Raw genomic sequence first — 13,161 nt, 5'->3', positions numbered from 1 at the left:
AACCCTGTCTCTACTAGAAAATATAAAGATTAGCAAGGCTTAGTGGTGCATGCCTGTAATTCCAGCTACTTGGGAGGCTAAGGCAGGAGAATCACTTGAACTCCAGAGGCAGAGGTGGCAGTGAGCCGAGATCGCACCACTGCACTCCACTCTAGGTGACAGAACGAGACTGTCTCAAAAAATCAAAGCCACACATTGAGGATACTTGTTTATTTCCAAATCACTGTTTCCTCAGTCCCTGTGCATTATTTGTTTGGGGCCCTGAGGCTTTTGAATTAAGGTGGGTGAGATTAAGTTTCAGTGAAAAAAGATTGGGCAATCTATCAGGCCCCTGCATCTTACGAAGCTGAGCTCTTCCTTTGCCTGACCTTTGCAGGGTTCTCTCTGATGCCAGGAGCAGAGCAGACTCTAAGGGTGGTAGAGGTGGGAAGAAATAGATGGCATGCCATCCTGATGATGCTTTCTGTTAAACGAGAGCTATGGATGGGGCCTGGAGCCTTTCTCAACTGGGATTACTAGAGAGACTTAACCCCGAATGCTTTATAAACAATCATCCATGGTTTGTCATGGATTCATTTCTCTTCTGTGCATCTAGAATGGTTCTTATTATGTATCATTTCTGGGATAATGGAGAAACTGACCATTCAAATCATCATCTGTAGTCTGTGGCTCAGATGAAAAAGTCCAATTGAGAAAGGCCCTCTGGTGTTCCGTAAAAATCCACTGTGATGTATTGATCATAATGAGAAGAATTAGGTCTTGGGTAATGTGCCTTTCCCACCTGTGTGTCTTCCTTAGGATGGGAATACAGCCTTGCATGAAGCATCCTGGCATGGTTTCAGCCAGTCAGCCAAGCTGCTTGTTAAAGCAGGAGCCAACGTGCTTGCCAAGAACAAGGTGAGGCCTGGCAGGTGCTAGAATGCCTTATTCACAGGTGAGGATAGCTGTGGGTTTCTCCCCCTGTGAGAGCCTTCTTCCAGTGAGAAGAGCGAGAGCCCAAAGGGGCACGAGGAACCTGAAGGTCCATTCCACCCAGAAGTTTCATTTACAGAAAAGGCTAGAAGCTGATTGATATTCCAGGTCAGGAGCAAGCCCACCAACAGCACCAAAACCCTGCTCATGTGAGAGTCCCCTGACGGCTGCTGGGAATCTACATGCGATTACTGTCCCATATTTTTTTTATATTCAAAAAATACAGCAATGGTGTTGGCATTAAAAAATACCAGCAAAAGAACTTTAAAATGCTAATACTCAAAATTAGTAAAGTGGGCTCCCCTAGATGCTGCTTGGAAAGTGTGATATGAGCAGCCATCTTTGGGAGACAATTTGCCAAAACAAATCAGGAGCCTTAAAAATGGTCCTTTTTTGGCAGAGCATGGTGGTTCATGCCTGTAATCACAGCACTTTGGGTGGATCACCTGAGATCAAGAGTTTGAGACCAGCCTGGCCAACATGGTGAAACCCCATCTCTAATAAAATACAACACTTATCCGGGAATGGTGGCTCATGTCTCTAGTCCCAGCCACTTGGGAGGCTGAGGCAGGAGAATCTCTTGAACCCAGGAGGTGGAGGTTACAGTGAGCTGAGATCGCACCACTGCACTACAGCCTGGGCACAGAGTGAGAGACTGTCGCAGGGAGGGTGGGGGTGGGGGGAGGTCCTTTTTTGGCCAGGTGCAGTGGCTTATACCTGTAATCCCAAACTTTTAGGAGGCTGAGGCAGGCGGATCACTTGAGATCAGGCATTCAAGACCAGCCTGGCCAACATGGTAAAACCCCGTTTCTATTAATAATACAAAAAATTAGCTGGGTGTGGTGGTACATGCCTGTCATCCCAGCTACTTGGGAGGCTGAGACACAAGAATCACTTGAACCTGGTAGGTGGAGGTTGCAGTGAGCTGAGATCGTGCCACTGTACTCCAGTTTGGGTGACAGAGTGAGACTCTGTCTCAAAAAAAAAAAAAAAAAGGTCCTTTTTACTCGATACCTACCCTTCTTGGACTCCATCCTAAAAAGGTAATAAAACCTGCTATTGAAATGAAATATGGAAAATAAAAAGCAATAAAACCAGTAAAATTTTACCGACAAAGATGTTCATGATAGTAGTAGTTATATTTTTTAAATATGGGGAGGGAGACTTAGAATTGTGGTTCATTCATACAGTGGAATATAATTAATATTAAAATCATAGTTTTGAAGATAATGCTTTCCATTGTTAAAGAACATGACAAAGAGATATAAGATCATATATAGTACATGTCCCAGTGCTTAATATAAATTTGTGGATTTAAAAATTTAAGCACAGAAGGATATCATCAGAATATTAACAGTGGTTGTCTCTGGGAATTGAGGCTAAGATTGATTTTTATTTTTGTTCCTTTCCCAAATTTTCCAAAATGAACCTATTATTTCTCTTACAATTGGGAGAAGAGACTTTTTCTTTCTTTTTTGTTTTTGTTTTTGTTTTTGAGACAAAAATCTCACTCTGTCACCCAGGCTGGAGTGCAATGGCTCAGTCTCGGCTTATTGCAACCTCCGCTTCCTGAGCCTGAGTTCAAGTGATTCTCCTGCCTCAGCCTCTTGAGTAGCTGGGATTATAGGCATGTGTCACCACGCCCAGCTAATTTTTGTATTTTTAGTAGAGACAGGGTTTCACCACGTTGGCCAGGCTGGTCTCGAACTCCTGACCTCATGATCGGCTTGCCTTGGCCTCCCAAAGTGCTGGGATTACAGGCATGAGCCACCGTGCCCGTACCAAGAGATATATTTTATTTCAAAAATAAGCATTGTCAGTACTCTGGAGATATTTGCAGTTGAGGTAAGAAGGGTCATAAAAGGCGCTCTAGGGAAAAGGAGCCAGGAGGAGCTCCAGAGATGGGCTGGGAGAGGCTTATAGACAGTTTCGGGCAGGAGCTTTATGGGAAAGTCGCTGAGCAGAGGAAGAGCTCTGGATGGCCAGGTTGGGTCTGTAGCAGGGGTTTAAAGGGGCCTGAGAATTTCCCAGAATACACTGCCACATCACAGGGTGGCCCCTTCAGCTAATAGTGGTGGGATAATGAATCAGGTGAGCTAGAATGGGGTTCTGGGTGGCAGTAGCCTGGGGACCATGGGCAGCAGTAAGTACCCTCCCTAATACACACACATACACACTATATATATATGTGTGTGTGTGTGTGTGTGTATATATGTACACACATTATACACACACACAATTTCATGGTCAAGTCAAATCTGAAACCATAGTATCTCTAGTTTATGACACACACACATCTACATACAAGATCTTCAACAGCAATGCCAGGCAAATCAACCTATAGAAATATACCCCGTCAATGAAGTGACTTCTCCAGACCTTGCATGCTGCAGGAAATAGAAATGATAGCCTGAAACTCCTTTGTGAATATAATCTCTGTGGGAGCAAGAGAACCCACCTCAGTGGCTTTGCCCTCCGGTGAAATCTCCTGGCTCTCACTACCTTTCCGTTGGTTTATTAGAGAGCATAGTTAAGCAAGCCATGCCTTCCTCATTTTCATCCGTCTCCCCTCTCCAGTCCCTCATCACATCTTAAGACATCTTCAAGTCTCACGCCTGTTCTTCTTTCCATGCTCATTCTTAAGCATTCCCTGGATCATTTCAGAAGCCTCAAGCAGATTGGCAGGTTCAAGTCTAGTCCCTCCTTTCATCCTGGTCTTCCTCTGCTCAGCGACCTTCCCATAAAGCTCCTGCCCGAAACTGTCTATAAGCCTCTCCCAGCCCACCTCTGGAGCTCCTCCTGGCTCCTTTCCCCTAGAGCGCCTCCTGTGCCCTCAGAGTGGGACTCCTTGGCCGGCTTCTCATTCCTGCCTTTAGACCTCCAACCTGGCCCCAGGCCCCCTCCCTCCCCGAAGACCTGCTGGGCTGCTCCTGCAGCTCTCCCTTGGCACCGCATGCAGCTTTGTGCTGTTGTTTCCTGGTTCATGTTTTTCATGGTTCCTTCATGGATCAAGAGCTTGAGGGAGAGCAGCAAGCTACGTACAGTAATATCGCCGGTAGTGCCTCGCTCACTGCTCAGGAGGTGGGTGGCTGCCCATTTCTTCAAAATGCACGTGGTCTGGAACAGGAGTTGATAGTGTGTAATCACTTTTTTTCTTTTCTTTTTTCTTTTTTTTTTTTTTTTTTTTGAGACAAGAGTTTCACTTTTGTCACCCAGGCTGGAGGCTGGAGTGCAATGGCTCTATCTCGGCTCACTGCAACCTCCACCTCCCGGGTTCAAGCGATTCTCCTGCCTTAACCTCCCGAGTAGCTGGGATTACAGGCACCTGCCGTCATGCTCAGCTAATTTTTGTATTTTTAGTAGAGACAAGTTTTCACCATGTTGGCCAGACTGGTTTTGAAATCCTGACCTCAGGTGATCCACTCACCTTGGCCTCCCAAAGTGATAGGATTACAGGAGTGAGCCACTGATCCCAGCCTGTAATCATGTTTTTTGGTTTTGTTTTTTTTTAACAGTCTCGTTCTGTTGCCAAGCTGGAGTGCGATCTCAGCTCACTGCAGCCTCTGCCTCCTGAGTTCAAGCTATTCCCCTGCCTCAGCCTCCCAAGTAGCTGAGACTGCAGGCATGCACCACCATGCCCAGCTAATTTTTGTATTTTTAATAGAGATGAGGTTTCACCATCTTGGCCAGGATGGTCTTGATCTCTTGAACTCGTGATCCACACACCTCGGCCTTCCAAGGTAATGGATTACAGGCGTGAACCACTGCACCTGACCCGCAAATTCTTTCTGTGTAGATAAAATGGCTTCAGAAGGACAGGTCAGGAAACTCATGTGTCCCAGAGGGAGGGACATTTTGTACTAGCCGTAGCTTGTAGAAAGATCCTTCTTATTCAACAAATATAGCAACTCCTGTCTGGGAAATCAGTACCCACTACTCAGGGTGGGGAAAAACACCTACTACATAGGTATCTACCCTAGGTCACATTTTCTAATGTCAGGTTTTGACATATAGGTATGAAGTCATGCTGTTCTATGAGTTTTGACAAATGTACACAGTTGTATCATCACCACCATAACATATAGAATGCTTCCATTGCCCCAGAAAGTTCCTTTGCGCCCTCTGGTGGCAGGCCCCCAGTCACCCTCTCCCAGCCCCGGGCAACCACGGATCTGTTTTGCTTTTTCACAAAGGTCATATAAATGGAATCATACAGTATGCGGCCTTCTGTGTTTGGCTTCTTAAACTCAGCGTAATGTTTTTGAGATTCCTCCGTGTCATTACATGGAGGAATGGTTCACGCCTCTTTATTGCTGAGGAGTATTCCATTGTGTGGATCTACCACAATTTGTTTATCCAAACCTATGGTTTTTAATTTTCTTGATGCAAATATTTTTCCACATCATTGATATTTCCTTATTGGCAATGTAAGCTTTGGTATGATCTATTTCTAGAGGCCTCAGATTTCTTTCATTTCACTCATTTATTCAGCACGTATTTAATGGTTGCCATGAAGCCCATAACTTGCAGACAACTTGAGAGTAGGGTTTTTAAAACCTGGGCAGACCCCTTGTTGCTAAGAACTCAGCTAGCAGTGGTTCTCCACCTGGCTGCATGTTAGATCCTCTTGGGGAACTGTAAACAAACAAAAAAGAAAAAAAACTCAAAACCCTGAAGACCAGTCCTGGGCTGACAGACTGTCCCAGTTTGCCCTGGGCTAAAGGGTTTCCCAGAATGTGGGACTTTAAGTACTAAAATGGGGATGCTGGACACCCACCCCCAAGGCCACGTATATCAGAGTCTCTAGAATGGCTGTGGCTGTGCACAGGGCTGGTTTGAAAGCTTCCCCAGGTGATTCTATTGTGCAGTCAAGGTTGAGAACCAGGGAGCCTGCTAGAACCTCAGGCCTGTAATCCTCCCTGTGCCTGGAGGTAAAAGTGAGACAAAAGGTCCACCCAGGCTGGTTGGAGCTAAGGTAAAGAGAAGAGGGATAAGTAACTGGCCGTATCCAGTATTCCTCTATTTTTCTTTTTTTTAACTCATTTCTCTTTTTAAAAGATCAGGAATCTAACATCCTGGAGTATCGACAGCCAGTACTGTGAGATGCAGGGGGGAGTGAACTGGGTGAGGGAGAAGCAATGAGCAGGCAGTGTGATGCTCTGAGCCCACGTGCCTGCAAGCCTGACCCAGCACTTAAGCTCAGCAGAACCAACACAGAGCTTCTGTGTTTAACCTCTTGAGTGCTTGCAAGCTCTTGGATGACACAATGTCACCTGTCACACAGCCTTGTTTTCTTGTTACTTTTCCAGGGACTATCAGCCTCAGATGCCTTACTCCCATAGGCTCAAAAGTTCTGTTCATGTCCTGCAATTTTTTCCTGCAGTATTGCTGTGGACCTTATTCTGACCCTTGGTTGTCATTGTGATGTGGTGTGTTGAGGCTCTCAAAAACAAGAGGGACCCAAAAAGCAAGAGGGTCTCAATCTGTGTCCTAAGTGATAGATGCAACTGTACTGCCTGAAAGGTGGGGCCTGCTGTCCGTAGTTAAAATTTTGATGTTTCAAGAAAAAGACAAGAATGGGTGACTTGAAAAAGGCTTACAAGTTAAATATCAGTTGCGTTAGCCTGCCCTTCCAGGAAGTGGCTAGTTTTACCTTTCTTAGCCTACCATTGGCAGGGATTATAACCACAGCTATTTCTCGTGTGGGGCAGGAAGTCATCTGACAGGAATTGAGTGCTGTGCATGTTTCCAGCATTGCATGTTAAGAAAACGCCTTCCTAGACACTCTGAGTCAGTCCCCATAGTTTTAGGATGTGGGTCATGCTCCATTTCCCAGGTAAGGGATTTGAGCATTTGAAGAGACTGGCTTTTAACTAGTAAGTGGCAGAGCCAGGACTTGGAACCAAGGTTTTATGACAAATAGGACTCTTCTGCCTGTTTGGACTCCAAATTAAATGTTCTTACCTCTGAAGCATCCCCACCGAAACCATCGGGCAAGAGGCAGAGAATGTGAGTGTTGTCTTTTCCCCCAAATAAGTACTGCCCCTCTGCAAAGCATGGAAGTGTGTTGCTAATATGTCCTCCCTCTCTCTGCCTCTCTCCAAGGCGGGGAACACGGCTCTGCACCTGGCCTGCCAGAACAGCCACTCCCAGAGCACGCGCGTCCTCCTGCTGGCCGGGTCCCGCGCTGACCTCAAAAATAATGTGGGTGAACAAAACCAGATTCTCTTTCTTGTGTCACTTCAGAAAATAACTTCATGAGCATACTTGAACCTTAACATCTAGAAATTAAAATGTAAAAAGTATTTGGGGACTATCTCTAAAGTGTTCTTTTTTTGGGCAATTTTCTAAGGGGTCATTCGGGCACATGAGAGGAGGAATCAAAAGACTTGGAAATACTGCTTTTCTCCCATCCTTTTCCCTTCATGCCTCATCTTTGGTTTATCATTTCTTACAGCACGTGTCTGGCCAATTACAGACTAGGAAACCAGTTAATGTTTTAAGAACGTCTCTACCCACATAGAGTGTTGTACTATTATCAGCAAAGATGAGCTGGTGCCATTTACAGGGGAGGTCCTCTGATGCCCCATGCCCAGAATCTACAGTGAGCAGGTCCTATTGATTACCAAGGCGTCCTTGGGATGAGCTGACTGGAAGGGTCACATGGGTATCGCTTCTTCACAAAGAAGCTGTATTTCCTTTATAAATCCCCTGCCTTAGCCACGTTGGCTAAATAAATAAATAAATAAATAAATAAATAAATAAATAAATCTGAGGCTTCTTTCTAAAGTGTCCTCAGCTGAGGGTCTCCCTGTTTGGGGTAGACTCATCTAATGCTCTGAACCTCAGCTTTGAGCTTGGTTCCGTCTTAATGCAGGGGAGAAAAGTATGCCGAGTGGCCAGCGTTCTCCAGACAGAGCTAGAATGGAAACGGCAAGAGAACACTGCAGGCAGCTTTGTGTCTCTAGTTCTTTGTCTTTCTGGAAACAGGGTTCTGCCTGTTGTGCTTACTGAGCATCCTGCCCCTGAGTTTTTCTTCATACCCTTTTTTTGCTCCCAGCGATTGCTTCCTTATCAACTCCCCTACTACGTAGCTCCATATAGGATATTGGGGTCCAACTGAAGTGGGATACTCCTTGAACTTCAGGGGGCACATGTGATCTTAAGATTTGACAAACCCCTGCTGCCCTGTCCTTTCATCTGTGAGGGATCTGTGCTGGGAGGGGCTGTTCGTCTTAAGTCAGTGTGCTACCGACCTTTTGGGTTGTAGGGAGTAGGGTCCCTGGATCCTCCTCAAGCACTGGGTAAGCAAAGCCTCCCTTAGCTCTTGCGAAGGTCTCATGGGGAGCAGATGTCTAGTTTCATAAACATGAAAGCAGTGATTCCGTGACCACGTGGTGGTTCTGCACAGGCAGAACGGGGGCGGGGCTGCCCATAGCAGCAAAGGACGGCGAGCCTTGGGATGGAGTGTCTGTTAAAAGAGCTGCTTATGATCCCCTAAAGAGCATATGACAGTCTGCCAGCTTTTAAATAGCGTTTTCTTTCTACTTGTCTCTATTTTGTTTTGTAACTGCTCAGATTGTGCTTAGAGTTTGATTTTTGTCCGCAGGCAGGAGACACCTGTTTGCACGTTGCTGCGCGCTATAATCACTTGTCCATCATTAGGCTCCTCCTCAGTGCTTTCTGTTCTGTCCATGAAAAGAACCAGGTCAGTGCATGTATCCTCTTCATGGCTGCCAGCACCCTTCCCACAAGGCTACTGGACAGGTGTGTTAGTGCAGACGGGAGCAGAGGCTGCTGGGAAGTGCTGCCATGTCACCTGTCTGGGACTCAGCCAGCAATGGGCTTTGCATGGGTGTCCCACTGAGTTCTAGTGGCCCTGGCTTATCTGGCCTCCTAGAGAAAGTGTGCCCTTATAATTCCTGTGCATATCACCACATTTGCATATTGAACATTTTCTGGAGATCCTGGGGCAGGCTTTGTTTTATAATATAATTTTAAAAAGAAAACCCACAAGAAAGAATGTGATTTAGTAAGGAAGCAAGGGAGGCCGGGTGCAGTGGCTCACATCCCAGTACTTTGGGAAGCCGAGGCAGGAGGATCACTTGAGGCTAGGAGTTCAAGACCAGCCTAGGCAACATAGCAAGACCCTGTCTCTACAAAAAAAATTTTAAAAAATGTGGCCAGCCATGGTAGCTCATGCCTGTAATCCCAGCACTTTGAGAGGCCAAGGTGGGCAGATCACTTCGAGCTCAGGAGTTTAAGACTGGCCTGGCCAACATGGTGAAACCCTGTCTCTACCAAAAATACAAAAATTAGCCGGGCGTGGTGGTGTGCACCTGTAATCCCAGCTACTCAGGAAACTGAGGCAGGAGAATTACCTGAACCCAGGAAGCAGAGGTTGCAGTGAGCCAAGATCATGCCATTGTACTACAACCTGGGCAACAGAGCAAGACTCTGTCTCAAAACAAATAAATAATAAGTTAATTAATTTAAAAAATAAAAATTAGGCAGAGTGGCATGTGCCTGTAGTCCCAGCTACTCAGGAGGCTGAGGCGGGAGGCTCGTTTGAGCCCAGGAGTTTGAAGCTGTGGTAAGCCATGATCTTGCCACTGCACACCAGTCTGGGCAACAGAAAGACCCCGTCTCTTTAAAGGAAAAAAAAGAAAAAAAACCACCAAGCAAGCATAGGAATTAGAAGTCTTAGGACTCCCTGAGTTCTGTTCCTTGCACTGCCACTTACTTACACTTGAGCTGATAGTCTTTCATTTCCATAAAATTGGGCACATAATCTGTAGAGAGTGCCATGTTTTGAAATAAAGCTGTGAATATTATCGTCTTCCTTGGAAATGTGCACAATTTCCAGCAGTCATTGGATTTGAAAAATAGATTGTCTTGGTATTTATTGATACCTGTGGGTATGTTGTTTGGCTTTTCTTTGTTGGAGTGCATAAATCTGAACTAAAAAAAAAATTAGATTGTGGTATAGATTAAACATACCATGTAACAGTGGTTTCTGACCCCGGCTGCATATGAGACTCAACAGGGGAATTAAAAATACTATTCCTGGATCCCACCCCATTTGAAAGAGCCAGAACCTTTGGGGATTAGGTCCAGGCAATGGTATTTTTAAAAAGCTCTCTGTCTCAGTGTACAGCCAGGATTGAGAACCACTGACCTAATCAAGTAGCTAAGTCTGTCATTCCACAGCCTCCCCAGTGGGGTGCTAGGTCATCAGATGACCCTGCATAGCCCCAACCAACCAGTGCCTTTCAACCTCGGCAGCATGTCACGGCACCTGAGAGCTTTAAAAAGTCCCCCTGCCCAGCCCACATGGCAGACCAATGAATTCAGAATATCTGGGAGTGGGACCCAAACATCAGCATTTTTTAACGCTCTGAAGCTTATTCCAATATTCAGCCAAGGGAAAAGCACTGTGCAGAGCTTCCCTTCAATACGCACAGCTAAGTGACTCAGAAATGAAATAAAAATTTTCCCACCCCTCACAAAGATGGCTGAATTTTCATGCTACCCAGGAAAAAAGTATCAGGCGCTTTGCCTGATCACCTGATAGGAGAAAGAATGAATTGTTTCACTTCTCCTATATTTGTCTGGTTTATTTATATCATTGTGTTTGGAAATGACAGCATTTGCATTTGGAATTGGCCCACTAAGCTACAGTTGTCTTTATCCTCCTTTCATAGTTGATTTTGTGAAAGCATATTTCTTGTATAAAGATAATGTGAACATTTATTTATAGGCTATCTATAAGATGAAGAAAACAGTTGGTCTTGAGTGAACACTGGTTCTTGGTGTTTCCACCCGCACAAAGCTATATCCTAGCCTGCAGATGGATTGAGTCCCAGTGACCCCTTCAGATCTTCCCGCTGTAGCTGCAGGCCGACCTGTCACCTCTCCAGTGCTTGCAGAAGTAGCTGTCTTCACAGCTTCTCCTGCTCAATCCGGCACTCGGACATCAAGCAGTTTTCTGACCTCTGACCTCCCTGGGTAAAGGAACAGGGTCAAAAGTGGAATGACTAGCCTGCCTGCCCCAGGCCTGTCCTCCTGTCTTTGTGAGGCTTCGGTCCCATCATTCTTAACAACCCCAGGCCAGCATTCCTTTGCCCCTGCATTTAATCCTGCTGTGTGATTTCAGGTGTCCCCACTCAGAAATAAAGGTGATATTGGTGCCGAGGTCACTTAGTTCCAAGATCTCTTTGAGTAGAGCCTCATAACGCTTTAACAAAGGGCCCCATTTCAGTCTCAGGCAAATCTCAGTTTGACTTTGAAGAGCCACACTTAGGCCAGGTAATGAAAAGCTGGGGGCTGTAGGCCATGAGCAGATGAGGTTTAGCAGGCCTTCTAATCAATTCCAGGCTGGAGACACAGCACTTCACATTGCTGCTGCCCTAAATCACAAGAAGGTGGCCAAAATCTTACTGGAAGCCGGAGCAGATACGACCATTGTTAACAATGTAAGTTGAGTTGCAACACTGCTATCTAAAGTGGTTCCCACCCCTTTCCAGATTGGGATGTGTACTAAACCCCTGCAGACCCCCAGCCCAGCACACTCTGGAAGAGGGGGGATCTCTCCTGGAACCACAGCCCCTGGGGCCATTGGGGTGGACTTGAAGGGGACCCGGGCTCTGAGCAGTCCCAGGAATTGACAAGCCTTGGGGCCTGCTTTTAGTTGCCTAACTGCAGTGAGCACCACCTGGCATGAAAAAGAACTCAGGGATGTTCAGGTAAACTGACAAGTGGATGTTACGAAGTGAGTTCCAGGCTATAAATGCATGTGGTGCTCAGAAAAATGGCCACATGACCCTCAGGTTAATCAGCTTCAAAATTCTAAAGCAACTCCTTTCTCTTCCACTTTGCCTGACCTCACTGTTTCCCTTTCCCCCTCCCCGCTCACTGTGTGTCCTGCAGATCCTAGAGCAGGCACCAGCTCAGATGTGCTTTCTTCTTCGAGGCTGCCCTGAGGTCTCTGTCCTTCCGAATGGTTCAGCAGGGCCTGGAGGGTGCAACAGCTGCTGTGTGGAGGTTTTTTTGAGGGGTGTGGTCTGGAACTGCTGAAGCTGGCACAAGGCTCTTCAGCTTGCTTGGCTCCTGTATCTAGCTCCTGTCTTCCTCCTCCTGCCCTCTCATAGCTCTACAACCAGTACTGGGGGCACAGTTACCTCTTCCGTGATGCCTTGAATATCTTCTTTTGCTATCAACTCTTGGGTTTTGGCTTCATCTCCTGAGAACCTACATTGTGGCCATAACTCGTAACTGCTTTTCATATTCCACTTCCTGAATCTCTGTGGCCAGCCCTGATCTGCCCCTCCGGTGTCTTCCCACTGTTTTCCAGGGGAGATTCATCACTGGGCTGGGCCTCAGATCCTCTGTGGTGTTTGCCTAACAGAAACGTTCCCCCGGATGCTCCCTGAGTGCTCCCTTCCCTCCCCTCTTTTCCGGGAGGCACTCCTTGGTGGGTGGTGCCCAGGCCTTGGCCTCCTAAAGCACTTCTTGCCCCCTCGGTCTTCCCTTGCCCTCTGGTGTCATATATTTTACTTAGTGTGTCCTCCCGTGTGACCCACCTCCCTCACTGGAGGGTCTGAGGCTGGTGACCAGGGCCACATCACATAGGTGGCCATGTTTTGCCACGTAGGTGCTGGGTGTGACTGGGCATGGAACTGCCTGCTCCTGGCCAGAGGTGTGCCAGCTGGGCGGTGTGCGTGCGGGATCAGCAGCCCTTTCTCACCTGTCCTACTCTGCCTCTCCTCAGGCAGGCCAGACTCCGCTGGAGACTGCCCGATGCCACAATAACCCGGAAGTTGCTCTTCTCCTTACTAAAGCTCCCCAGGTAGGATTTACTGCCCTTTCCATGGTACTGATTATGTGGGGCTACAAAGTTGTTGGGACTCCTGGTTGCAATCTACTGAAGCCACTTCAAACGAACTTACATAGGGAATGTAACCAGGCACTGGAGGTGTAGGCATCGATGGGGCCCAGGATGACGGGAGTCAAAGGCTTCAAGTCCAGCTCTTCACGCCTGGGCCGCCTCGTCTTCTCCCTGTGGCTGGATCATTGTCTCAGCCAGCCGCCTGGGTCATAACTTCCCAAATACTCAGCCGAGGAAGAAGTTCCAGTGTAAGACATTGCAGGAGAGGGCCATGATTGCAGAGTTTAGGCCAAATGCCCATC

General features: G+C 46.9%; 1 protein-coding gene across 31 annotated transcripts in view; it reads left to right on the top strand.

Moving 5' to 3' along the window:
* The window catches only part of ANKRD6 (ankyrin repeat domain 6), a 205,147-nt gene that overhangs the window by 176,222 nt on the left and 15,764 nt on the right, over nucleotides 1-13,161 (top strand). For 14 of the 31 annotated variants that reach the window (XM_045391236.2, XM_065543734.1, XM_065543732.1 and 11 more), the window contains 5 exons: nucleotides 799-897; nucleotides 7,078-7,176; nucleotides 8,582-8,680; nucleotides 11,349-11,447; nucleotides 12,743-12,820. In XM_045391236.2, the coding sequence (XP_045247171.2) occupies nucleotides 799-897; nucleotides 7,078-7,176; nucleotides 8,582-8,680; nucleotides 11,349-11,447; nucleotides 12,743-12,820 (474 nt within the window). The remainder of the gene's footprint in view (nucleotides 1-798; nucleotides 898-7,077; nucleotides 7,177-8,581; nucleotides 8,681-11,348; nucleotides 11,448-12,742; nucleotides 12,821-13,161) is intronic. The other 17 variants (XM_074037476.1, XM_074037468.1, XM_065543727.1 and 14 more) reach the window with 5 other exon arrangements.

The sequence above is a fragment of the Macaca fascicularis genome, chromosome 4 (assembly GCF_037993035.2).
Source record: "Macaca fascicularis isolate 582-1 chromosome 4, T2T-MFA8v1.1".
NCBI lineage: Eukaryota > Metazoa > Chordata > Mammalia > Primates > Cercopithecidae > Macaca > Macaca fascicularis.
The sequence above is the reverse complement of the archived record's forward strand: the minus strand, read 5'-3'. Positions and strand labels throughout refer to the sequence as shown.